The 27,609-nt window shown below is 35.9% G+C and overlaps 1 protein-coding gene across 42 annotated transcripts in view; it reads right to left on the bottom strand.

Moving 5' to 3' along the window:
* The window catches only part of ZNF644 (zinc finger protein 644), a 98,697-nt gene that overhangs the window by 59,475 nt on the left and 11,613 nt on the right, over window positions 1-27,609 (bottom strand). For 34 of the 42 annotated variants that reach the window (XM_042250842.1, XM_042250810.1, XM_042250824.1 and 31 more), the window contains one exon: window positions 335-395. The exons of 2 other annotated variants lie outside the window; for them this stretch is intronic. In XM_042250842.1, coding sequence (XP_042106776.1) covers window positions 335-356 — 22 coding nt within the window. In that variant the 5' untranslated portion in view covers window positions 357-395. Of the gene's footprint in view, window positions 1-334; window positions 396-2,781; window positions 2,901-27,609 lie in introns of all 42 variants that reach the window. 6 more of the 42 variants (XM_060411565.1, XM_060411586.1, XM_060411558.1 and 3 more) reach the window with 1 other exon arrangement.

Here is a 27,609-nt window from a genome sequence, read left to right on the forward strand (position 1 = left end):
TCTCTTATTGAGCTGGATTCCAAGTAGCTAAACCAAATATCAACTTGATTTTTGAACATGTTTAAGGGTCACTGGAAACCACATACTTCAGTTAATCACAACATAAAAAGAGGAAAATTAAGAATGTAGTTCCACTATTTGACAGCTGTTTTTGACTGTTTTTACTTCCATCAAATCAAATGGACCAAGTGCATCAAAACGCTGTTTCTTTGTATTTCAAAATTTTATTTAAAGACTCATTGCCTTGGATTTGGAGGTTATGCTTTTTAAACATAAATTTTTGTATTATTCCTATTTTGATTTGTAATATTTAACAAAGTCATCTTCTACTTACCTAGATTTTGTCTTATTAACATCTCGCTGCAAGAACACTCTCATTCGAAATTAAATCAAACCTGAAAGAATACATGTAAAGGCAATCATTTAGTTTTTCTGCTTCAGGTATGAATAATTTTATCTATGATATACTATTTTTTAAATTAAAAACCATAAATAATTACAGTAACTTTCAAGAAACTATTGCCAGCTACCTTTACTTGAGGAATAATTATCTATTCAAATGAGAAACAATCCTCTTAGTGCTCTTGTTTCTATTATTAATAGTATGGCAAATAATAATTAAAATATTTCTGAATAAAACACACATTTCTATGTCAATGCTTATCTAATATTACATACATGCCAAAAATACACCAAAAAGTTTAAAAAACAGTGGTCATAAAAGTATATATTAATAGTAGCCATAATAATGGCTAATATTGATTAAACATTTACTAAATGCCAGGGAAGATTATTGTAGAAAATAGTGAATATTGATACTCTCTTGCTTCCTCAATTTAACCTTCAATCCAGTATAATGTGACCTTTAGTCTAACACTCCACTGAAAATTTACTTGTCAAAAATCTACCTACCCCTAATTTTATCACACTCCACAAATTCTAAAACTCCTACTCTGAATTCCACACTTCAGCTTTTGCCCTTCTTGAAAATCAGCTTGTTACTCTTCTGAATTTTTATTCTGTCATCACGACAGAATACTAGATTACTCACCTAGATTACTGTAACTGTTGTATTTCTAGACTCACTATGCACTCAATTTATCCTTCCCAAATGCTATGAGTAATCATTTTCCAATGGCTACCCTGAAGAACCACATCTATGGCTCAAGTTCTTATCAGTTACCTCAGTCTCATCTCTCTCTCTAATCTTTACTCTCTTCCTCACTTCATGTTTCTACAAAGCCCCTTCACCTCCCAGAAGAGCCCCTAAGCTCTCTCAGCCTTTCGCATGGTGAACTATACTTACTTTTTATTTTTCCTTAACCTTGCTAACACCCTTATACTAGTTTCTCAATATTTAGTTTAGTCACCCTGGCAGATCCTTCTTTAATTTCTTCAACTATGTAAAGCTGTGTTTCTCAATTACAACTAGTGATTTCTCAAATAGCAACTAGTGATACCTCTATATAAACTGTTTACTTGTGGGTTTTCTGAGCTACACTGTGGACACATTGACCAAAATAATTAATTTATCTCACTTCAGCACTTTCACTGGATAGCACATAATAAAAGCCTAACAATGTAGTGCAGGCAAAATGGAAGATTAGAAATTTTACATTGTATCCCCACATGTACATAGGATACAGAAGGTAGGAAAATAAAATTCAGTCTAATGAATTTAATTCACATGTTTAAAGACAAGAGAAAAAATTCCTATCATTTCTGGATGTCAGTAACATTACTTTATAAAATGACTACATCTAAGTAAACATACAACCGACAAGAATGAGCCTGGTGCAACCTTTTACTGAGTAAATGAATTAATTTCACTGAGGAACAGTACTAAGATTTGGTACTACATGTTTCTATCTCTACAGAAAACAGTTTGTGGATGATAATGCTAAACTAATTTAAGTGTTACCATTAAGCAGAAAAAACATTGGAGAGGAAGGTGAATATGGTTTTAACATTAATAATGTCTACAGTCTAGAAAAGTGGTTCTCAAACTTAAATGTACATGGGAATCACCCAGAAGGCTTATTATGCAAACATGGCTAGGCTCTACTCTCAGAGTTCCTGATTTAGCAAGTCTAAGATTGTGAAAGTGAAAATCACTCAGTCCTGTCCGACCAACTCTTTGTGACCCCATAGACCCTATACAGTCCAAGGAACTCTCCAGGCCAGAATACTGGAGTGGGTAGCCTTTCCCTTCTCAAGGGGAATCTTCCCAAAACAGGAATTGAACCCTGCATTGCAGGCAGATTCTTTACCAGCTGAGCCACAAGGGAAGTCCAGCTGACCATTTTGGATTTCTGAAGTTCCTAAGGTCATGCTGATGCTGATACTTCTTGGACCACCCACTGAGAACACAGACCTCCAGTTTCTCACATAATGTTTAGAAGAGATGAAAATATTCTGCCACCACTGCCACCAGCCTTCACCCACCCAAAACTGTATAGAGACCTATTACAAACTAAACCATAAATCAAACTGAACATCAGAAGTCTACTATGAGATGCTCAGTATGATAGGCTAAAAAATGGTTCTACAAAAGATATCCACGTCCTACTCCCTCAAGTCTGTGAAGTTTATTTTATATGGCAAGAGGCAAAAAAAAGTCTTTGTAGGTGTGATTTACATTACAGATTTTGAGATGGAGAGACTATCCTGGATTATCTACATGGGCCCTAAATGCAATCACTTATAACATACGAGACATGGGAAAATTTTACAACACACAGAGACGGTGAAGTCAGAGCAGAGAGATCAGAAAACACTGGCCTTGATGACTGCAGCCACAGCCAGGAATTGGGACAAGGAAAGGAACAGATTCTCCTACACAGAGAACATCACTGATGACACCTTGACTTCTGCCCATTTCAGACTTCCGGCTTTCAGAACTGTGACAGAATTAAATTTCTGTTATTTCAAGCAATATAGTTTGTGGTGATTTTTGAGAGCAGCCTAGAAAATAAACTTACCGAAGATGGCAAGTTCTCTGGGAGATAAAATCAGAAGCACTATATAAAACTTGTTACAGACTGGACTATGTCCCTATAAAATTTGTAGGTTGAAGCTCTAACTCCTAATATAATTTATATTTGGAGACAGGGCCTGTAAGGAGATAATAAAGGTTAAATAGGGTCATAAGGATGGGGCCCTAACCCAGTATGACTGTTGTTCTTACATTAATTAACAAGAGAGAGATACCAGGGATATAGGCCCAGAGGAAAGGCCCTGTGAAGACATAGTGAGAAGACTGACATCTGCAAGGAGAGAGGCCTCAGGGGAAACCAAACCTAACGATCAAATCTTGGACTTTCAGCCTCTAGAGTTGTGAGACAATAAACTTCTGAAGTTTAAGCCACCTAGTCTGTGGTCTTTTATTACAGTAGCCCTAGCCAACTAACACAAAAAGATATGCATGTTTTCACAAAAGGATATATAAATATTACACACAATAACTAATTTTTTGAATTTGTGTGCTAGTCACTCAGTCGTGTCTGACACTTTCCAACCCCATGGACTGTAGCCCACCAGGATCCTCTGTCCATGGGATTATCCAGGCAAGAATACTGGAATGGATAGTCATTCCCTTCTCCAAGGGGATCTTTCCAACCCAGGGATTGAACCCAGGTCTCTTACATTGGCAGGCTGATTCTTTAACAGTTTAACAGTTTAATTTCTTTATCTTGCTCTGTTCACAGTCATATTTCAAAGTCTGGGAAAAACTCACTTTTAATTGTATTTGTTCCTCAAAGAGACAAACCCAGCCATTATAAACACTATCTTGTTTAAAGGGAGTATCTTATAAGGAAGTTTGATAGGAAGTAGGCTTCCCTGGTGGTTCAAATGGTAAAGAATCTGCATGCAATGCAGGAAACCTGCATATGATCCCTGGGTTGGGAAGATCCCCTAGACAAGGTCATGGCAACCCACTCCAGTATTCTTGCCTGGAGAATTCCATGGACGGGGAGCCGGTGGGCTATAGTCCATGAGGTCACAAAGAGTCAGACAGGGATGAGTGACTAATACTAGACAGAAAGTTCCCTTTAAATCCATACCTAAAGTATAATATAATTAGGATATTCTTTAGGTGAATACTGGAAGGAGATACAGAAAAAACACTTAAGTAACTGATAGAGCTGGTTTTATCTCATAAAGTACATTTTAAGAGAAAGCTGCAAACTAAAATGTCAAATATATCCTCCCTAAAACCCACAATCCCACTCTAATCATGACAAAAACATCAGACAAATTCTGATAGCAGAAAATCCTATAATATACCTAACCAATATTCCTCAAAACTGTCAAAGTCATCAAAAATACAGTCTTAAAAAGTCTAATGAGAAATGACAACTAAATGTAATGCAGTATCCTGAATGGGATCCTGGAAGAGAAAAATAACATTAGGTAAGAACTAAGAAAATCTAAATAAACTATGATCTCTAGTTAATAATGATGTAACAATATTGGTTCACTAATTGTAACAATTATACCATATTAAGATAAGTTGTTAATAATAACGATTGTACCATATTAAGGTAAGTTGTTAACAATACAGAAAACAAAGTGTCCACAGGGGAGGAAAGGTCGAGTGAGAGAGAACTCTATACTTTCTATTCAAATTTTCTATAAATCTAAAATTTCTAATAAGTAATGTCTTCATTTCTCAAGTATTTTCAGTGTACAGAAACATGAACATATTTCAGAAAATTAAACACTGACAAATTAGAAACAGCTTCAGAATGAAACCCCAAATGCAAATAACAGCAAAAATATATGTAAAGTAGGCCACAAAACAAGTCTTACCAAATTTTAGACTAAATTCATGCCAACTATCTTCTCTCACCACAATGGAATGAAACTAAAAATCAACAGCAAAAGGAAAATAAGAAGATCCATAAATACAGCAAATGCAACAACTAACTCTTAAACAACCAATGGGTTGAAGAATAAATCACAAGGGAATTTAGAAAATATTCTGAAAACACAACATACCAAAACTAATGGGATACAGTGACAGCAGTACTAAGAGGAGAGTTTATATGCTCACATTAAAAAAAGAAGATCTTACATCATTGGCTTAACTTTATACTTAAATAAGAGAAGGAAAAGTTAGTAAAAAATGAGGTTTTTTTAATCAACAAAACTGACAATTCTTATTTAGACTAAGAAAATAAGAGAGATTATTCAAACAAAATCATAAATAAAAGAGGGGACATTACAACGAATGCCGAAGAATTATCAGATTACTATGAACAATTATATACCAATAAACATACAATCTATGATGACCAAATCATGAAGCACTAAAAAACCTGAACAGATCTATAACTAGGTAAGGAGACTGAAGCAATAATCAAAACCCTCTCAATAAAGAACCATATGATTTCACTGAGTAATTCTACCAACTATTTAAGCAAGAATTCTCCTCAAACTCTTCTAAAAAACTGAACACAAAAGAACATATGCAAACTCATTCTCATTAAGAGTAATGAGATCAGCAGTATGCTGATACCAAAGACAAAGACACAACAAGAAAACTACAGACATATACGAGTATTTGCAAAACTCAACAAAACACCAGCAAACTGAATGATATTCACCATGACCAAATTGGATTTACTCCTGGAAGGCAAGGATGGTTCAAGAGACAAAAATCAATGATAAAATGCATCACATTAATAGAAGGAAGGACAGAAACCATGTGACCATCTCAACTGATAGAAAAAACCATTTAACAAAACTCAAAATCATTTCATGTAGGAACACATAATAAACTATTAACAGAAGGAAACCACTTCAACATAGTAAAAGTCACATGAGAAAAGTCCACTGTTAACATCATACTCTAACGAAAGATTCAAAGCTTTTTCTTTGAGAGCAAAAAGGTGGTAAGGATGCCTACACTTGCTGCTGCTGCTGCTAAGTCACTTCAGTCATGTCTGACTCTGTGTGACCCCAAAGACGGCAGCCCACCAGGCTCCACCGTCCCTGGGACTCTCCAGGCAAGAATACTGGAGTGGGTTGCCATTTCCTTCTCCAATGCATGAAAGTGAAAAGTGAAAGGGAAGTCACTCAGTCGTGTCCTACTCTTCACGACCCCATGGACCGCAGCCTACCAGGCTCCTCTCTCCATGGGATTTTCCAGGCAAGAGTACTGGAGTGGGGACTTCTATTCAACACAGTACTGGAGGTACAAACCAGAGCAATTAGACAGGAAAAAATTAAAATAAAAGGCACACAAGTTAGAAATAAGGAAGTAAATTCACCCATTTGCTGATGACATGATCTTATTCATAGAAAATCCTAAAGATTATTTAAAAATGTTAAAGCTAGTAAATGGTCTCAGCAACTTTGCAGGATATAAAAACAACACACAAATATCAGTTGTGTTTCTACATATTAAGTCTAACACTTCCTCATTTCAAAACATATTACAAAGCAACAGTAAGCAAGACAGTGTGGGACTGACATAAAGTCAGACATACAAACCAAAGAAAGAGAAGAGTGAGTCCAGAAATAAACCCATGCATCTGTGGAAAAATGATTTTTGATAATGATGTTAACAGTACACAACAGGGAAAGGACGTCTCTTCAACAAATAATGCTGGGAAATTGGATCAAAACATGTAAAAGAATGAAGTTGGATCTTTACCTAACACAACATTAAAAAATAAACTTAGAACAAAGACCTAAACATGACAGCTAAAATCCTGAGAAGAAAAAGGCCAAAAGTTTCATGACACTGAGTTTGATTTCTTGAATATGACACCAAAAGCAGAGACAACAAAAGCAAAAATAGACAAGGCAGACTACCTCAAAATTAAAAATTCCTCTTCATCAAAGGAATCAACCAACACAGTAAACAGGCAATCTACAGAATGAGAAAAAGTTTTTACAAATCATATTTTTGGTAAGGGGTTAAATATCCAAAATACGTAAGTAACATTTACAACTCAACAGAAATACAAAAACAATCCTATTTAAAAACAGGTAAAAGATCTGATGATGCTGTGAAAGTGCTGCACTCAATATGCCAGCACATTTGGAAAACTCGGCAATGACCACAGGACTGGAAAAGGTCAGTTTTCATTCCAATCCCAAAGAAAGGAAATGCCAAAGAATGCTCAAACTACCGCAATTGCACTCATCTCACACGCTAACAAAGTAATGCTCAAAATTTTCCAAGCCAGGCTTCAGCAATACGTGAACCATGAACTTCCAGATGTTCAAGCTGGTTTTAGTAAAGGCAGAGGAACCAGAGATCAAATTGCCAACATCCGCTGGATCATTGAAAAGGCAAGAGAGGTAAAGAAAAACATCTACTTCTGCTTTATTGACTATGCCAAAGCCTTTGACTGTGTGGATCACAAGAAACTGTGGAAAATTTTTCAAGAGATCAAAATACCAGACCACCTGACCTGCCTCTTGAGAAACCTGTATGCAGGTCAGGAAGCAACAGTTAGAACTGGACATGGGACAACAGACTGGTTCCAAATAGGAAAAGGAGTACGTCAAGGCTGTATACTGTCACCCTGATTATTTAACTTATATGAAGAGTATATCATGAGAAATGCTGGACCGGAAGAAGCACAAGCCGGAATCAACATGCCGGGAGAAATATCAATAACCTCAGATATGCAGATGACACCACCCTTATGGCAGAAAGTGAAGAGAACTGAAAAGCCTCTTGATGAAAGTGAAAGAAGAGAGTGAAAAGTTGGCTTAAAGCTCAACATTCAGAAAACTAAGATCATGGCATCTGGTCCCATCCCTTCATGGGAAATAGATGGGAAACAGTGGAAACAGTGTCAGACTATCTTTTCGGGCTCCAAAATCACTGCAGCTGGTGACTGCAGCCATGAAATTAAAAGATGCTTACTCCTTGGAAGGAAAGTTATGACCAATCTAGACAGCATATTCAAAAGCAGAGACATTACTTTGCAAACTAAGGTCTGTCTAGTCAAGGCTATGGTTTTTCCAGTGGTCATGTATGGATGTGAGAATTGGACTGTGAAGAAAGCTGAGCGCCAAAGAATTGATGCTTTTGAACTGTGGTGATGGAGAAGACTCTTGAGAGTCCCTTGGACTGCAAGGAGATCCAATCAGTCCATTCTAAAGATCAGCCCTATGTGTTCTTTGGAAGGAATGACGCTAAAGCTGAAACTCCAGTACTTTGGCCACCTCATGCGAAGAGTTGACTCATTTGAAAAGACCCTGATGCTGGGAGGGATTGGGGGCAGGAGGAGAAGGGGATGACAGAGGATGAGATGGCTGGATGGCATCACGGACTCGATGGACATGAGTCTGAGTGAACTCCAGGAGTTGGTGATGGACAGGGAGGCCTGGCGTGCTGCGATTCATGGGGTCGCAAAGAGTCAGACACGACTGAGCAACTGAACTGAACTGAAACAATCTGAGTAGACAAATATACAAGTGTCCAAAGAATATATGAAAAGATGTTCAACGCTGCTAAGCGTAAGGAAAATGTAAATTAAAACCACGATGAGATATTTCATATCTCAATAAAATGGCCACTACCAAAAGAACAGAAAATAGTAATAGCTGGAAAGGATACAGAGAACTGCAACTCTTGTCTAATGTAGGGGGGAATGTAAAATGGTACAATTATAGAAAATAGTAAAGCAGTATCTCAAAAAATTAAAAACAGAATTAGCATACGACCCAGTAATCTTAGTTTTGGGTATATACCAAAATAACTCAAAGTACAACAGGATCTCAAAGAGATATTTATATACTCATGTGTCCTGTAGCATTATTCAAGAGATAGATGCAAACTCAATGCTCAGCAGCAGATGAATGAATAAAGGAAATGTGGTATACACATACAATGCAATATTAAGTAGTCTTTAAAATGAAGAAAATCTTGTTACATGCCACATAATTGGATGAATTGAGGACATTATGCTAAGTGAAATAAGCCAATTACAAAATAAATATTGTATGATTTCACTCATATGAGGTATTTAACATAGTCAAGGTAACAGAACAAAAGAGCAGAAAGGTGGCGGCCAAGGGTTAAGGATTGGGGGAGGGGATAAAAAATTGTGTTTTAATGGTAGAGTTTCAGTTTCACAATACAAAATTCTACAGATCTAGATCATACCCAAAAGGGGGATGCAGCTGAATAGATAAAGAATTACGAAGTGGCAAGAGGAAACTTTGGGGATAAATATATTCATTATCTTGGTTGTAGTGATGACTTCCTGAGTGTATGTTATGTGTGTGTGTATATAAACTTATTATACTATACACTTTAAATGTGTCAATTATATCCACCAATAAACAAATCTGTTTTTAAAACCTCAATTATAACAAAAACACAACTAAATTATAAAACAGGCAGAAGATCTGAAGCAGCACTTCATCAAAGACACACGAATGAAAAATAAGTACATGAAAACATGCTTAGTGTCATTTGTCAATACGGAAATGTAAGTTAAAACCACGAGTTATCACTACACAACTGAAATGCTAGTACATACATGCAGGAAGATAAAATGGTACAATCACTTTGTAAAAACAGTATCACCATATCTTAAAATATCAAACATTTAGTAGGTGTTTACCCAAAGAAACAAAGCATATGCTCACACAAAGGCTTACACACAAATGATCATCTTTATTTATAACAGCCAAAAGCTGAGGGGAAAATATCCAACAACATATAAAGCCTTAAGTTATATACAATGAACAAAGTAGAATTTAACTAATGACATATGCAACACAGATGTATGTGAAAATAATCATGCTGAGTCGAAAAAAGCAACAAAAAGATCTCACAATGCACAGCTTCATCCACATAAAATTCTAGAAAATTCAGACCAATGTATCAAGTGACAGAAAGCAGATCAGTCATTGTGCATTAGGGAAGAAGCAATAAATAGCAAAAGATTACAAAGGAGCACAAGGAAACTTCAAAAGATAAAGGATATGTTTATTATCTTGTGATGACTTCATGGGTATATACAGATATCAAATCTATTCAAAGTGCACACTTTAAACCTGTGTGATTTAGTATATATCAATTGTACTTCAATAAATCTGTTTAAAATATCACAATATGCAAAGAATAATATGCAGGGCAAAATAAAGTCAAATTAAGGTTAGAATAATAATAATAAACACAAGAAACTGTCATTTATAATTAAAAGAGTAACAGTATAATCATTTAAGTATTAATACTTACAACTGGTACTACAACAGGCATTTCAATTACCTGCAACTGATAACTCAATCCATGAACATGCTTACAAAAGCCCATCAGACACATTCCATGAAACAAGTATAAGTCATCTTGACTACTGGACAGATCAATGTGCTTAATTTACACTTGTCACAACTTCTACTCTTAAACACAATTCTTACTGAAATATAACGGGGAGCAATCTAGAACAAAGTAACATCAAAAATTCTACAGCATGAATCAAACGTCTGTCTGCAAAAATAACCCCAATTCTGTACCATCCCATTCATTATTCATGAAGTACATGAATAATGCACTTGGCAATGAGACTCTGCCGTTTCCCCTACCAAGAGATGGGTTTCCTTGGTCACTCAGACTGCCTGTAAAGAATCTGTCTGCAGTGCAGAAGACTTGGGTTCAATCCCTGGGTCAGGAAAATCCCCTGGAGAAGGGAATGGATACCCACTCCAATATTCTTGCCTGGAGAATTCTATGGAGAGAGGAGCCTGGTGGACTACAGTCCATGGGGTCACAAAGAGAGTCAGACATGACTGAGCAACTAACACTACCAAGAGATCTTTTCATAGCCCTGTTTACTCCAGGCTTGACCTTTTAAGGAAGATCAACAGAATGTAGCAAATGTCACAGTTTGCCAGTTCTGAGCTAGGCTTCAAGAGGCCATGTATGTCACTGCTCTCTTGCAATCCTGCCACTACCATGAGAACAAACCCACTCTAACCTGCTAGAGGACAAGAGGAAAGCCCAGATGTCCCACAACAGTCCATCCTAGAGAACCCCCATCCAACAGAGGCAGAATCGTTCTCCTGACCTGATTCTGAACGCAGACTTAAACGAGCCCTACCAAGATGAGAAATACTGCCTGATTCATAGACTTACTCTAACAATAAATGTTTGTTTTATGTCAAGTTCTAGAGTAATTTATTACACAGCAATAGCCAACTGATACAGCAACCCTATTTTAAAGATACCATATTATTCTTATCCCTAGAAGGAGTCACTGCAGATTAACAACTGATGTAGGTCTCTCAACTTTTGAAAACAATGGGAAAAGAAGGCATAAAAGTCTTTTATTCTTTTACTAACAGTGACTCTAGAAAATATCTGTCACAGTTTGTCAGTCTCAGAGATACACAACTGAGCAAAATAATTTTAACAAGTTATCAGTCAACTACAATCTCTCATGAAATTGTGTCGCAAGGTAGTTTTACTGGATCCAAAAATACAATCAAATCTTTCAGGATATGCTATAAATCTATAAAAACTGTTACGGAACAATCTGCTTCTTTGTCCAACATTCTTTTTCCTATTTATGCTAATGGTATCTTCCTCTTAAGCTCCTGGATCAAGGGAGGAACAAATGATACCTAGACTGATCAGAGTGCCTTTTGCTCCTAGCCACCATTATTATATCATGGATGGCAACGTAGCCAGAATGGGAAATTTGGAATCCTTCTTATGATACCTGCAAGGACAACTGGGAAAGGTATACTCTTCAGTGGAAATAATGGCTATGACAATGATGTAGATTACAGCAGGTAGTGCCCATCTTTGTCACCTCATGGAGGTAACACACTTAGGAATGAATTCACCACAGGAAAAAATCAAAGCCAAGGGATGGAGACATTATCCTATCATTTACATCCACTGATTCAAACATGTCAATTCAAATAGTTGCAATAACAGCAGAATAGGTACTATTTATCAATTGACTCACTGACACCTACTAGAAAAAAACAGCAAAATATTAAAAACTGACAGTTTGGTGGCATCAAAAAGCTAATACAACAGTAAAGAATGATCAGGCCAAGATCCAAGACAAGATGCAGACCTAGAGATACACACCTGGCACCTAAGGATGCTTTTAACTTGGGCTTATTTGCTAGTCAGGTGATGCAGTTGAGAAACTGATCACTATTTCTGACATTGCTCTAGGGCTAGTGGGATCAAACGGAGATCACAAGGTTCGGAACTGGTTAAAACCAAACTAAATGTTGCCCACTCTGTGAGTTGAGTTCCTAAAGGATTATACTCTAGTGAACCAGAAGTAAAAAAAAATGTTCTTGCATACACTGCAGTCTCACCTGAAGACATCTAAGTAGCCAGATTAAGAAAAAAAAAAAAACAACCTCAATCCTTAACACGTAATTAAGGTAATCCCAGAATGTTAGAGACTCCAGAAGTAGCATGAGCAAATAAAAATTATCTCTGGAGAAAGATAACATCATCTCAGGGCTCAGAATTGAGGCATGGAAAAGCAACTGGAAATTTAAATGGAGAAAGCATGGCAGTGAGAGAACCAAAAGAGAAATGTAACAAAAATTATCAGGATAAACTTTGCCTAAATCACTGAATGACTGATAAAACTATGTATGCACAGAGGAAAACTGAAGAAGTTGAGGGGGAAAAGTTGTCAGAGGCTGGAGAGAAAGCTTACACTTGAACAGAGCTTTACTGTGAGTATAATGTTTTTTCAACAGGGTACATGCCACTGTGCACAGTTTTGGCAGCAGAAGCTGAAGCCCTACAAGGTTGAAATGTCAGAGGACAGAATCCAAGTCCAGCAGAACAGTTGGGAATCTCTAGAAATATGTAAACCATAGCAAGCTTCAAAATCTGTCTATAAACTTCACCCAAGAATTCTAAGAACATTAAGAGTCCAGTCACTAAAACATAATTATAAAGTTCAGTTTTCAGGCAAAAACTACATGATTTGCAAAGAAACAGGAAACAGTGATCCATATTCAGGAAAAAGGGGGTGTTAAGAGATACAATTCTGAGTACTCTGAATATAGAATCTAAGTCTTAGCATATAAAGAACTCCAAGCAGCTATTTTAAGTATGAGAATTAAAAGAACACACATTCAAAGAGTTGACATTGATTGATTTGCGGATATTGAAGAATCCTTGCATCCCTGGGATAAAGCCCACTTGGTCATGGTGTATGATCTTTTTAATGTGTTGTTGGATTCTGATTGCTAGAATTTTGTTGAGGATTTTTGCATCTATGTTCATCAGAGATATTGGCCTGTAGTTTTCCTTTTTTGTGACATCTTTGTCAGGTTTTGGTATTAGGGTGATGGTGGCCTCATAGAATGAGTTTGGAAGTTTACCTTCCTCTGCAATTTTCTGGAAGAGTTTGAGGAGGATAGGTGTTAGCTCTTCTCGAAATTTTTGGTAGAATTCAGCTGTGAAGCCATCTGGACCTGGGCTTTTGTTTGCTGGAAGATTTCTGATTACAGTATCAATTTCCGTGCTTGTGATGGGTCTGTTAAGATTTTCTATTTCTTCCTGGTTCAGTTTTGGAAAATTGTACTTTTCTAAGAATTTGTCCATTTCTTCCACGTTGTCCATTTTATTGGCATACAACTGCTGATAGTAGTCTCTTATGATCCTTTGTATTTCTGTGTTGTCTGTTGTGATCTCTCCATTTTCATTTCTAATTTTATTGATTTGATTTTTCTCTCTTTGCTTCTTGATGAGTCTGGCTAATGGTTTGTCAATTTTATTTATCCTTTCAAAGAACCAGCTTTTGGCTTTGTTGATTTTTGCTATGGTCTCTTTTGTTTCTTTTGCATTTATTTCTGCCCTAATTTTTAAGATTTCTTTCCTTCTACTAACTCTGGGGTTCTCCAACTCTTCCTTTTCTAGTTGCTTTAGTTGTAGAGTTAGGTTATTTATTTGACTTTTTTCTTGTTTCTTGAGGTATGCCTGTATTGCTATGAACTTTCCTCTTAGCACTGCTTTTATAGTGTCCCACAGGTTTTGAGTTGTTGTGTTTTCATTTTCATTAGTTTCTATGCATATTTTGATTTCTTTTTGATTTCTTCTGTGATTTGTTGGTTATTCAGAAGTGTGTTGTTCAACCTCCATATGTTGGAATTTTTAATAGTTTTTCTGAATTCACCACATTAACAAATTGAAAAATAAAAACCATATGATTATCTCAATAGATGCAGAGAAGGCCTTTGACAAAATTCAACATCCATTTATGATAAAAACTCTCCAGAAAGCAGGAATAGAAGGAACATACCTCAACATAATAAAAGCTATCTATGACAAACCCACAGCAAACATTATCCTCAATGGTGAAAAATTGAAAGCATTTCCCCTAAAGTCAGGAACAAGACAAGGGTGCCCACTTTCACCGCTACTATTCAACATAGTTCTGGAAGTTTTAGCCACAGCAATCAGAGCAGAAAAAGAAATAAAAGGAATCCAAATTGGAAAAGAAGAAGTAAAACTCTCACTGTTTGCAGATGACATGATCCTCTACATGGAAAACCCTAAAGACTCCACCAGAAAATTACTAGAGCTAATCAATGAATATAGTAAAGTTGCAGGATATAAAATCAACACACAGAAATCCCTTGCATTCCTATACACGAATAATGAGAAAGTAGAAAAAGAAATTAAGGAAACAATTCCATTCACCATTGCAACGAAAAGAATAAAATACTTAGGAATATATCTACCTAAAGAAACTAAAGACCTGTATATAGAAAACTATAAAACACTGATGAAAGAAATCAAAGAGGACACTAATAGATGGAGAAATATACCATGTTCATGGATTGGAAGAATCAATATAGTGAAAATGAGTATACTACCCAAAGCAATTTACAAATTCAATGCAATCCCTATCAAGCTACCAGCCACATTTTTCACAGAACTAGAACAAATAATTTCAAGATTTGTATGGAAATACAAAAACCTCGAATAGCCAAAGCAATCTTGAGAAAGAAGAATGGAACTGGAGGAATCAACTTGCCTGACTTCAGGCTCTACTACAAAGCCACAGTCATCAAGACAGTATGGTACTGGCACAAAGACAGACATATAGATCAATGGAACAAAATAGAAAGCCCAGAGATAAATCCACACACATATGGACACCTTATCTTTGACAAAGGAGGCAAGAATATACAATGGAGTAAAGACAATCTCTTTAACAAGTGGTGCTGGGAAAACTGGTCAACCACTTGTAAAAGAATGAAACTAGATCACTTTCTAACACCGCACACAAAAATAAACTCAAAATGGATTAAAGATCTAAATGTAAGATCAGAAACTATAAAACTCCTAGAGGAGAACATAGGCAAAACACTCTCAGACATAAATCACAGCAGGATCCTCTATGATCCACCTCCCAGAATTCTGGAAATAAAAGCAAAAATAAACAAATGGGATCTAATTAAAATTAAAAGCTTCTGCACAACAAAGGAAACTATAAGCAAGGTGAAAAGACAGCCTTCTGAATGGGAGAAAATAATAGCAAATGAAGCAACTGACAAACAACTAATCTCAAAAATATACAAGCAACTTATGCAGCTCAATTCCAGAAAAATAAACGACCCAATCAAAAAATGGGCCAAAGAACTAAATCGACATTTCTCCAAAGGAGACATATGGATGGCTAACAAACACATGAAAAGATGCTCAACATCACTCATTATTAGAGAAATGCAAATCAAAACCACAATGAGGTACCACTTCACACCAGTCAGAATGGCTGCGATCCAAAAATCTGCAAGCAATAAATGCTGGAGAGGGTGTGGAGAAAAGGGAACCCTCCTACACTGTTGGTGGGAATGCAAACTAGTACAGCCACTATGGAGAACGGTGTGGAGATTCCTTAAAAATTGCAAATAGAACTACCTTATGACCCAGCAATCCCACTTCTGGGCATACACACCGAGGAAACCAGAATTGAAAGAGACACATGTACCCCAATGTTCATCGCAGCACTGTTTATCATAGCCAGGACATGGAAACAACCTAGATGTCCATCAGCAGATGAATGGATAAGAAAGCTGTGGTACATATACACAATGGAGTATTACTCAGCCGTTAAAAAGAATTCATTTGAATCAGTTCTGATGAGATGGATGAAACTGGAGCCGATTATACAGAGTGAAGTCAGCCAGAAAGAAAAACACCAATACAGTATACTAACACATATATATGGAATTTAGGAAGATGGCAATGACGACCCTGTATGCAAGACAGGGAAAGAGACACAGTTGTGTATAACGGACTTTTGGACTCAGAGGGAGAGGGAGAGGGTGGGATGATTTGGGAGAATGACATTCTAACATGTATACTATCATGTGAATTGAATCGCCAGTCTATGTCTGACGCAGGATGCAGCATGCTTGGGGCTGGTGCATGGGGATGACCCAGAAAGTTGTTATGGGGAGGGAGGTGGGAGGGGGGTTCATGTTTGGGAATGCATGTAAGAATTAAAGATTTTAAAATTTAAAAAATAAAAAACTAAAATTAAAAAAAAAAAAAAAGAGTTGACAGAGACTATAAGAAAGAAAAAGCTGATAAAAAAGATAACTAAAATAAAAATTCACCATAAGGAGGTGATTAGAGATGGAAGAAGAAAGAATTGATGAGCTTGAAGATAGACCAATGAAACTATTCAATCCAAAAAACACAGAGTTAAAACTACTGAAGAAAAATTAAGAGTCTCAGAGACCAGTAGGATACTATCAGGCAGTTCAAAACAGATGAAACTCAATTCAACATGTATGTACAATAAGATGTAACAGAAAGAGAGCAAGAAGAGTAAAAAAGGTACACAATAATTTTTCCTAAAGAAATAATGAACAAAAACATCTCAAATTTGGCATAAAATATTACCTTGTAGATCCAAGAATTTCAACAAACCCAAGTATGATGAATATAAAGAATCACTTCTACATATATATCATACATAGTCAATCTACTAAAGGCCAAAAAAATACCTTGAGTGCAGCCAGAAAAAAGTGACTGGTTATATATGAGAAATGACAATGTAATTAATGGCTGACTTATCACCAGAAAAAAAGTGGATACTGGAACATCTTCATGTTCAGTGATGCTATTCTTCAAAAATGAAAAACAGGTATTTTCCAATAAACAAAAATTAGATTTGTGGCTAGCAGACAAAATAGTTTTAAAAAAAAATGGGGAAAGGAACAAGTAATAAAAATAGTGAACAAAAAAAAGACAGCATTCTTGAGAAAAATAATACAACAGTCACAATAAATAGAAAGCACATAATAAGATAATTTAAATCCTAATAACCATTAATTTATGAAATATGAATGAATTCTTATGTTATAATTAAAAGACTAAGTGTTAGATGGGACTGAAAGTAAAACAACAATGATATGGTGTATACATAAAACAGCTGTAAAACATAAAGGGGCAGAAAAATTTTAAATAAATGGTTGCAGGGAGAAAACAAACCACACAAACATTAACTATAAGAAAGTTTGTGTAGCTATGTTATTAGCAATAAAAGTAGGCTTCAAAGCAAAAAGTATCTCCAAAGATAGTAAGAATCAACAATGGTAAAAGTTTTAACTCATCAGAAACATGAAACAATTCTAGATTTATGTTCCCCAATACAGACTCCAATATATAAACCAAAAATGGACAGCAAAGCAAATCCATAACCACAGTAGAAGATTTTAACATTTCTCTCTAATAGACCCATTATGCAGAAATTAACCTGGTAGGGATGTAAAAGTTTTGAACAACATGATTAACAAAATGACTTAACAAACACATAAATACTGCACTCAAAAAACTGAAGATTACACATTCTTTTGAAATACACACAAAGTAATTATGAAATCTTATCAGAAACATATTAAAAAGGTATTCAATCACATTTGCAATCAGGGAAATAGAAAGTAAAACCACTAAGAGACAGTGCACCATACCCTCTAGTATGACTAATATTAAATATTAACAATATAATATGCTACAGAAGATACAGTACAAAAGGAACTCTGCTGATGATTAGAAACTGCTACAAACACTTTAGAAAAAAAATGGTGAATAGCTTCTGAAACAGAACGTAAATATACGCTGTGTGCTTAGTCACTTCAGTCATGTCTGACTCTTCGTGACTCTATGGACTACAGCCCACCAGGCTCCTTTGTCCATAGGGTTCTCCACTCTAAAACCAAGCTATTCAATTCCTAGATATTTACTAAACATACAGGTGTGCATGTGTGTACTAGGAGACATGTACAAGTAAATGCATAGCATTATTTACAACTGTCTAAAAATGGAAACAAGTCAAATTTCCACCAAAAACAGAATGAACTATGGAGTATTAGTATACTGTACAGCAATGAAAATTAATCAGCTACAGTCATATGCAACAATAGGACTAAAACTCATAAAGCTGGAAAAGCCAGAATCTGCTTGTACAAATTTCATTAACAGAAAAAAATGTCAAAAATGTGTTTTTTGATGGCAAAAACGTGAGGCAAAAAAGTTAGTATCAGAAAACATAGGAAGGTAGTTCCCCAGCAGAGAAGGAAAGTAGAGGATCTGGCAATGTTTTAATTTTTGACAGGGGTGATTAAGCACACATGTACTTTTGAATACTTAAGTTGGACCTTTTTTCCATGTACCATTCTGAGCATTCTTTTCACAGTAAAAAATGTTTCAAAACTGAAAATATAGACATTTAAGGCTTTGGACATTCCCCTAAGTAAGGTGTTAGCATTATCCTCCAGTATTTTGTTTTTATTTTAATCAAATATATACAAATACATATTTTAAAAATCAAATAAAGCATGTTATGAAAAACAGAACCAGTGAAATCCCACCCCAATTTCTAAATACATTCATATCTTGATTTTTCATTTTGGATCTTATTATTTTCCTATATAAGAAAATGATTTTTATCTTCTTATATCCATCCCTCTGTAACCTCCTCCAAATTATACCACAGTCCTACTTGAAGATGGCTAACTGATTTCTTGACAAAACTGCAATAGTGATTCAATAAGAAAAAAAGTCTTTACAACAAATGGTGCTGGAACAACTGGATATATGTGGAAAGGAAAAAAAAAAACACTGACTCAAATCTGACACTCTATATCAGTGTTTATTTCAAAGCAGATTATAGGTTTACACGTAAAATATAATAGTGTTAATCTTGAAGACAGAAAAAAATCATCAGGCTCTAAAGATAGAAAAGTGTTCTTAGAAATAACAAATGCATGATCCTTAGAATTAAAATCTGATAAATTAGACTTCATCAAAACAAAATCTTTTAGTTGGTGAGAGATTCTATGCAGAGGATTAAAAAGCTAGTGACAGATTTGGAGAAAATGTGTACAAATCACCTACCTGACAAAACACTCATATCTAAAATATAAAAGTACCTTGAAAATTCTGCAGTAAGACATCAGTAAAAATATCAAAATAAGGACATTCAAAAATCATCTCCATAACACGAAAAAGAAAACTGACAAAAACAGTCAACATTTTCCTAACACTAGAAATTAACCAAAGGCTTGCAGCAATCTGGGAAGAGCTTATTCAAGAAAGATGGCTAATCTTGATGAGACCAGCAAACTCAGCAGCACTGATTCTGCCCTATTCCCATCCTCCCAACACAGTAGACTTGAAACCCAACAGTCCTCAAGTCTGGTGAAAGCCAGCAGCCTGGTAGTCACCCAAGAGGGGCAGAAAAGGGCAACAGTTCCTTGACTACTGCATCCTCAGAGAACTGTTCATTATTTGACATGTCTGGTGGTTTCCTGGAAGACCCCACTCCCAAAGCTATCCAAAAAGTGTACTCAGTGCAAAAAAAAAAGCCTTTTCCCCAAAGCCATTTGCAAAAACAACTGCAAGCAATTGTACCATGTTATAGCTGACTGAGGCACAGGATAACAGATGAGACCAACAATAGACTAACCAAGAAGTTTAAAAAGAAAAAATGGGGGTTAGAAAAGCTCTAAAATATTCCTGACAATCTACATGGTCAAATGTATGCCCAGAGCCACATACAAGCTGCAGGTTGCGCACATAATCAGGAAGGGCCTGAGAAAGCCCTAAGTGCACACCAATGGCTAACCTAGAAGCTCTGCACAATCAGGAAACAAAGGGTAAAGCTAAGTAATAAATTTCCTGGTTAACTGCTAAAGCTGTGCCCCAACAAACATACACACAGAGCCTCTAAACAAAACTGGAAAACGTACTCATCTCAGGCACTGTCCAATTATCAGCTGACCACTAAGCTAACTGAGTAGAGACATTTCAGTAGCCACACAAGGCAAAGAATATATATTTTACAGAATTAGTTCTGAAAAATCACTAAACTAGCTAACAGCAACAAACAGTAACAAAAACAAATGCTGGGAAAGAAAGAGTATCTAATCATCACAGCTGCCATATTATTTAAAATGTAGCCTTCAACAGCAACAAAAAAATGACATTTTAAAAATGTATGGCTCATAGACATGAAAAAAAGGCAAGTGAAACTGTCTCTGAGGAAACGCAGACATTGGACTTAGTGAACAAAGCTATAAATCAGCCATTTTAAACATGTTCTAAGAACTACTAAAGGAAATCTATGTCAAAAGAACTAAAGCAAAATATAAGATGGATGTCTCACAAGCAGAAAATATGAATAGGGAGATAGAAATCATGAAAAAGAACAAAATAAAAGCCGAAAAATACAATCATGAAAATGAAAAATTCACTACAAGGTTTCAGCAGCAGATGTGTTGTACAAGAAATACTAAAGAGTATACTTCAGGCTAGAATCAAAGGACAATGGTGAGTAACTTGAATACACATGAAGAATTAATGAGCATGGTACCCAATGTTCACTGCAGCATTATTCACAATAGCTAGGGCATGGAAGCAACCTAGATGTCCATCAATAGATGAATGGATAAAGAAGCTGGTTTATATACATATATATATATATATGTATACACACACACACAAAACGGACTATGCTGCTGCTGCTGCTAAGTTGCTTCAGTCGTGTCTGACTCTGCGACCCCATAGACAGAACCCCACCAGGCTCCCCCATCCCTGAAATTCTCCAGACAAGAACACTGGAGTGGGTTGCCATTTCCTTCTCCAATGCATGAAAGTGAAAAGTGAAAGTGAAGTCGCTCAGTCATGTCCGTGAAAGTGAAGTTGCTCAGTTGTGTCCGACTCTTAGCAACTCCATGGAGTGCAGCCTACCAGGCTCCTCCGTCCATGGGATTTTCCAGGCAAGAGTACTGGAGTGGGGTGCCAATGGACTATAACTCACCCATAAAAAGGAATGCATCTGAGTCAGTGCTAATGAGGTGGATAAACTTAGAGCCTATTATACAGAGTTAAGTAAGTCAGAAAGAGAAAAACAAGTATCATATACTAATACATATATATGGAACCTAGAAAGATGGTACTGATGAACCTATTTACAGCGCAGCAATGGAGATCCAGACATAGAGAACAGACTTATGGACATGGGGGGCAGGGAAGGAGAGAATGGGACAAATGGAGAGAGTAGCATGGAAATATATATACTACCATATGTAAAATAGATAACCAGTGGGAATTTGCTATATGACTCAGGGAACTCAAACCAAGGCTCTGTGACAACTTAGAGGGGTGGGATGGGGTGGCAGGTAGGAGAGAAGTTCACAAGAGAGGGGACATATGTATACCTATGGCTGATTCATGTTGATGTATGACAGAAACCAACACAATATTGTAAAGCAATTATCCTTCAAATAAAAACAAATTTTAAAAAAAGCATGGTAAAGATAACTTGATAATATAAAAGTCTAATTTTAAAAATTGTGACTTTTTTCTCCTGTTGGAGTTAAAAGCCATGGAAAAACAATTTGCATGGCACAATGAAAAGCAACAATAGAAGAAAGCCAGGAGAAAATTTGAAGACATATAGAAAACAAATAGCAAAATGGAAGATATAAATTCTACATTATTGGAATTAAATGTAAATTAATTGGGTATTCCAACCAAAAAGCAGACATTTGGTAGAATGGGTAAAAGAACACAATCCAACTATATGCTGCTTACAAGGGACATATTTTAGGAACTTCCTTGGTGGTACAGTGGATAAGAATCCACCTGCCAATGCAGACCGCACAGTTCAATCCCTGGGCCAGGAAGATTCCATATGTTGTGGAGCAACTAAGCCCAGTGCCACAACTAATAGAGCCCGGCAGCTGCAACTACCAAGCCTGCACACCACAACTACTGAAGCCCCTGTGCCCTGAGCCTGCATACCACAACTATTGAGCCCATATGCAGCAACTACTGAAGCCCGTGAGCCGAGAGCCTGTGTTCCACAAGAGAAGCCACCACAATGAGAAGCCCTTGCAACACAACAAAGAGCAGTCCCCACTCACCACAAATAAAGAAAGCCCACACAAAGGAAGGAAGACCCAGTAAAGCCAAAAGTAAATTAATTTTTAAAAGGAGACAAGATTCAAAGAATTTAAAAGTGAAAGGACAGAAAAAGATATCCAGTGCAAACAGTAACCAAAAGACAGCTACTCTAGTAGTTATATTCTTTTCAGACACAAGACAGGAAGGGGAAAAAATCATTACTAAAGACAAAGAACATTTTATAAGAAAAAAGGTTCATCAAAAATTATGGATAAACTGTAAATATATATACTCCTAACAAAGCCACAAAATATATGAAGAAGAAACTTACAGAATTGAAAGGAGAACTAGACAACAGACTAAAACAAAAACAGAGAGACTTCTGTGCCTCACTTTCAGCAACAGAAAGAACCAGATAGGAGACCAATAAGAAAACGGGACTTAAACACTATAAACTAACCAGATCTAACAGGTAACTACAGAATACTCAAAGAAAGCAGAAAACACTTTTTTCTCAAGCATACATGGAACATTCTCCAGTATACAGACCGTATGTTAAGCCATAAAACAACACATTTAAAAGGAATCAGATCATACACAGTATATTCTCCAACCACAACGGAATGAAACTAGACATCAGTAACAGAAGAAAATTTGGAAAATTAACAAATACATGGAAATTAAGCAATAGATTCCTAAATATTCCTTAGATCAAAGAAATCACATGAGAAACTATAAAATATGTTGAGATGAAAACAAAAACACAACACACTAAAACTGATGAGATGAAGTAGCAGCAGTGATTAAAGGGAAATTTATAGCTATATACATCTACTTTAAAAGGAGATATCAATAATCTAACCATCCATCTGAAGAAACCAGAAAAAGAGCAAATTAAACCCAAAGCAAACAGAAGAAAGGAAATAATAAAGATTACAGCAGAAATGAAAGAGAATTTTTAAAAATAAAAACAATGAAATCAAAAGTTGGATTTTTAAAAATACCAACGAAATTGACAAACCTTCAGGTAGGGCTTGATCAAAAAAAAAAAAAAAAAGACAAATTAAACAAGCTAAACCACCATCACCACACCCTATTTTATTGCGCTTCACAGCTACTGCCTTTTTTTTTTTTAACAAGCTGAAGGTTTATAGTGACCCTGCATGAAACAAGTCTATCAGCACCATTTTTCCAACAGCGTTTGCTTACTTTGTGTCTCTGTGTCACACTTTGTAATTCTTGCAATATTTCAAACTTTTTCTACTATTATTTTTTGCTATCTTTGATCAGTCATCTTTAATGTTACTATCATAATTGTCTGGGGGCACCAGAAACCATGCTCATGTAAGACAGTGAACTTAATACTGTGTATTCTGGTGGCTCCACTGACTGTTCTCGTATCTCTCTCCCCTCAGGTTTTCCCATTCCCTGAGACACAACAATATTGAAATTAGGCCAGTTAATAATCCTAAAATGGCCTCTAAGTGTTCAAGTGAAAGGAAGAGTCAATCAATGCGGCAAGCTTCACTGTTATTTTAAGAACTTCCACAACCACTCCAGCCTTCAGCTACCAACCTCCCTGATCAAACTGAAGCAAGACCATCAACACTGAGGCAAGACACTCAACTGGCAGAAAGGCTGCGACTTGATGAATGATAATGGTTAATAGTAAAGTTTTTTAAAGTATGTATACTGTTTCTATGGAGAAGGCAATGGCACCCCACTCCTGTACTCTTGCCTGGGAAATCCCATGGACGGAGGAGCCTGGTAGGCTGCAGTCCACTGGGTTACTAAGAGTCGGACATGACTGAGTGACTTCACTTTCACTTTTCACTTTCATGCATTGGAGAAGGAAATGGCAACCCACTCCAGTGTTCTTGCCTGGAGAATCCCAGGGACGGGGGAGCCTGGTGGGCTGCCATCTATGGGGTCACACAGAGTCGGACATGACTGAAGCGACTTAGCAGCCAGCGGCAGCATACTGTTTCTAAGATATAATGCTGTCACACACTTAATTCACTTCAGTAGAAACATAACTTGTATATGCACTGTGAAACCAAAAAATTCATGTTACTTGCTTTATTGTGGTGATCTGGAACCAAACCTAACCATCTCAAAGTATGCCTGTATTACAATAAAGAATGAAAGGCCAGTTTTAATACTGGCTTTATAACAAGAAATACAAAGGATTGTAAGGGAAGGGTACAAAGAACTGAATGGGAAGGCATAAAGTAACCCACATGAAATGGATGAATTTCTGGGGGTAAAAAAAGCTAACTGCCAGAACTGATTCAAGAAGACACTGGACATCCCAAATAACAAGAGATTAAGTGATGAAAAAACTTCCCACTAAGAAAGCAAGGACCAGATGGCTTCTCTGGTGACAGCTACCTTTAAACCAAACATTCAAAGAATTGACACCGATCCTTCTCAAACACAGGAAAACAAAATTACAAATAAATATCCCTTACAAATAAACTCACAAAAATCTTTTTTCTTGTGTGTGTTTCTTGAAGATATATCATCTAGATCCTTTTGTCCTCCTGATGAACTAATTCTTCTTCAGACCTGCTGCACAGCCACCTTCCTTGCATCTCCCTGCACTATCATCATTTTCCTGTGCTAAATCTTATTTCCTGGATCCCTCCTCTTTTTGATTCACCGAATCATTCTGATAGAGCCCGGGTCCTCTAGTAAATTACTGAGAGAGAGATGCATTTGAAGTAAATATTCTAACAACCTCATATGTTCTATGTATTTACTCCCACATTTGACAGCTTTGGGAAGGTACAGTATTAGTAGTTTGGAAATAACTTTTCCTTTACAACTCTGAGGCATTATTTCATTATTATTTTTCCAAAGATACTGAGTCCTAATCTCTTTTATATTGTCCATAAACAAAAGCTTTTAGGAATTTCCCTTTGTTTCTGATGCCTGAAATTCTATCATGGTTTTTTTTTTTTTTTCCCCAAGTCACTATGCTGTGCATGCTATGAATCCTTTTAATGTGGAAACTCAAGACTTTTGTGGAATTATTCTTAAATAACTTCCTCCATCCATTTCCTCCCATTCTATAATTCTGATTTTTCATACGTTGAACTTGCCAAGAGTGATCCTCTAGCTTTATTTTCTCTTACAACTCGCAACTCTTTTGTCCTGCTTTGTGAAAGCTCTTCTCAATTTTACCTTCCAACCTTCTACTAGAAATTTAACATCCTAAATTTCTAACTCTTCTGTTAAGTATTTCATATTCTAAATGTCTAAAAGCTTGTTTTCTAAGGATTGACTCTTCATAATATCGTTTCTCATTTCAAAGATATAATTATCCCCTTATTTTCAAAATTATCAGTAACTTTTTAAAGACGTTTTCTTTTAAAACTTAAGTTTTAAAACTATTATAATAAAGTTTCTACCTACTTCCTCTTTTTAGTCATCCTTAATCTCATATTTTAAAATGAAAAAAGGTCTAAAATAAAAAACCTAAAAGTTGTCTAGTCAATGAACCCAGAGATTATCATACTATTATAAATGAAGTCTGACACAGAAAGATTGATACCATCACTTATATGTGTAATCTAAAATACGATACAAATGAACTCGCTTATAAAATAGAAACAGTCCCAGAAACATTAAAAGAAAAAAAAATTTACAGGTTGCAGCAGGGAAAGGAGGAATAGGTTGAGTTTGGGGTTGGCAGAGGCAGGCTACTATGTATGGAGTACATCAATAGGGTCCTATATACTATGTAGCACACAGAACTATAGCCAATATCCTGTGGTAAACTAGAATGGAAAAGGTTTTTTTTTTTAAGTTGCCTTGAAATTCTCTGTTAATAGGTAGTGTCAATGTGAGATGATCAGTCTGATGATTTCCCTGGTGGATCCCCATCTGTTATTATCTGTTGGTCTCTTTTCCTCATCAGTTTGCTATAGTAGAATGACTCTTCCAATCTTACCTTTGGGGCAGAAGCTTGATGTCTAGTATTTTCAGAACCAGGAGGAAAGAGGCTCGATGATTCCTAGTTTAACGTGTAAAATTCTTCTCAATTCTGTTTCTGAGTATGACACTCTTAACCTGAGCTTGCCTACTGTTCAAGAACGGAGTATCAGAGAGGAAACTTTGATAAAGGTAAGAAATATCTTCTTGGCACCATGAGGGTTGTTAATTTGTTATTAACTCTTAGACAATTCTTTTAAGGTACCTGCAGCTACTAATTCCTGAAGCACCACAGGGTTCAACAGCACTATTCTAGACCATTCTAGGCCTTTCCCACCAAAAGTAGAAAGTTGAGTTTTGTTAGTGGTATAAAGTTGCTGCTTTCCAGCTTCCAGAGTTTTACTTCTGTGACCAACTTTCCAGTTTTTTCCTTAATACCCTATGCTTTAAAAAAAATTATTATAATTCTACAAGGGGGTTGATTTCAAAATAAATGTTTAATCCACCATGTTTTAAAAGATTCATCTCACCAGTTTTGATGTGGCATGTCTTCTTCACTGTTGCTCCTTTTTAAATAGTATGAAATTTAGGCTCAAGTTTGAATAGGATACAGTTTTAATCACCCAAATAGTTGAAATCATTTTAGCTTTAACAACTAGCTTTTCTATAATGTAGTCAAAATATATTGACTTATACAATTTCTCCTATTTAAAATTTCAAATTCTCTTTGAAGCCCAATACATTAAAAAAAAAATTTAATTCACATAAATTGGAAAAAATGTGTATTTACTGGGAACAAAGTTTGACATATACCTGTTAGATAAAGCATATTGCTATCCAAATCTTCATAGCCTTAATTTTTGTTTACTTGATCTATTAAATTCTGAGAGGTAAATTAAGATCTCCTGAAAAAGACTCATGTTACCAATTTCTCTAAAAACACTTCATGTTTCAATGCTATTTGAGTTTATCACACAAATGCTCAAGCCTACTATTGTTTAGTGGTCTAATTTTTAATTAATTAAAAAAAATTCTCTTTTTCTCATTCAAAGGTTATGGACTAGAAAAGTTTTAGCCTTTGCTTGATACGAATGTCTAGTATTATTTTTGCCATTTATTTCAAACATTTGCTATTTTTACTTAGATAAAACTCTTATAAAACCACATAAATATTTTTAATTCAATTTATAAAGGGGAGGAGAGTGGGAAAGAAATCTATTCCAATTAAATTAAGAAAAAGCTGTTAGAAGGGTACTGGGTAACCAAACTTAACAGAAAGCTGGGAA

Source organism: Ovis aries, chromosome 1, assembly GCF_016772045.2.
Source record: "Ovis aries strain OAR_USU_Benz2616 breed Rambouillet chromosome 1, ARS-UI_Ramb_v3.0, whole genome shotgun sequence".
Classification (NCBI taxonomy): domain Eukaryota; kingdom Metazoa; phylum Chordata; class Mammalia; order Artiodactyla; family Bovidae; genus Ovis; species Ovis aries.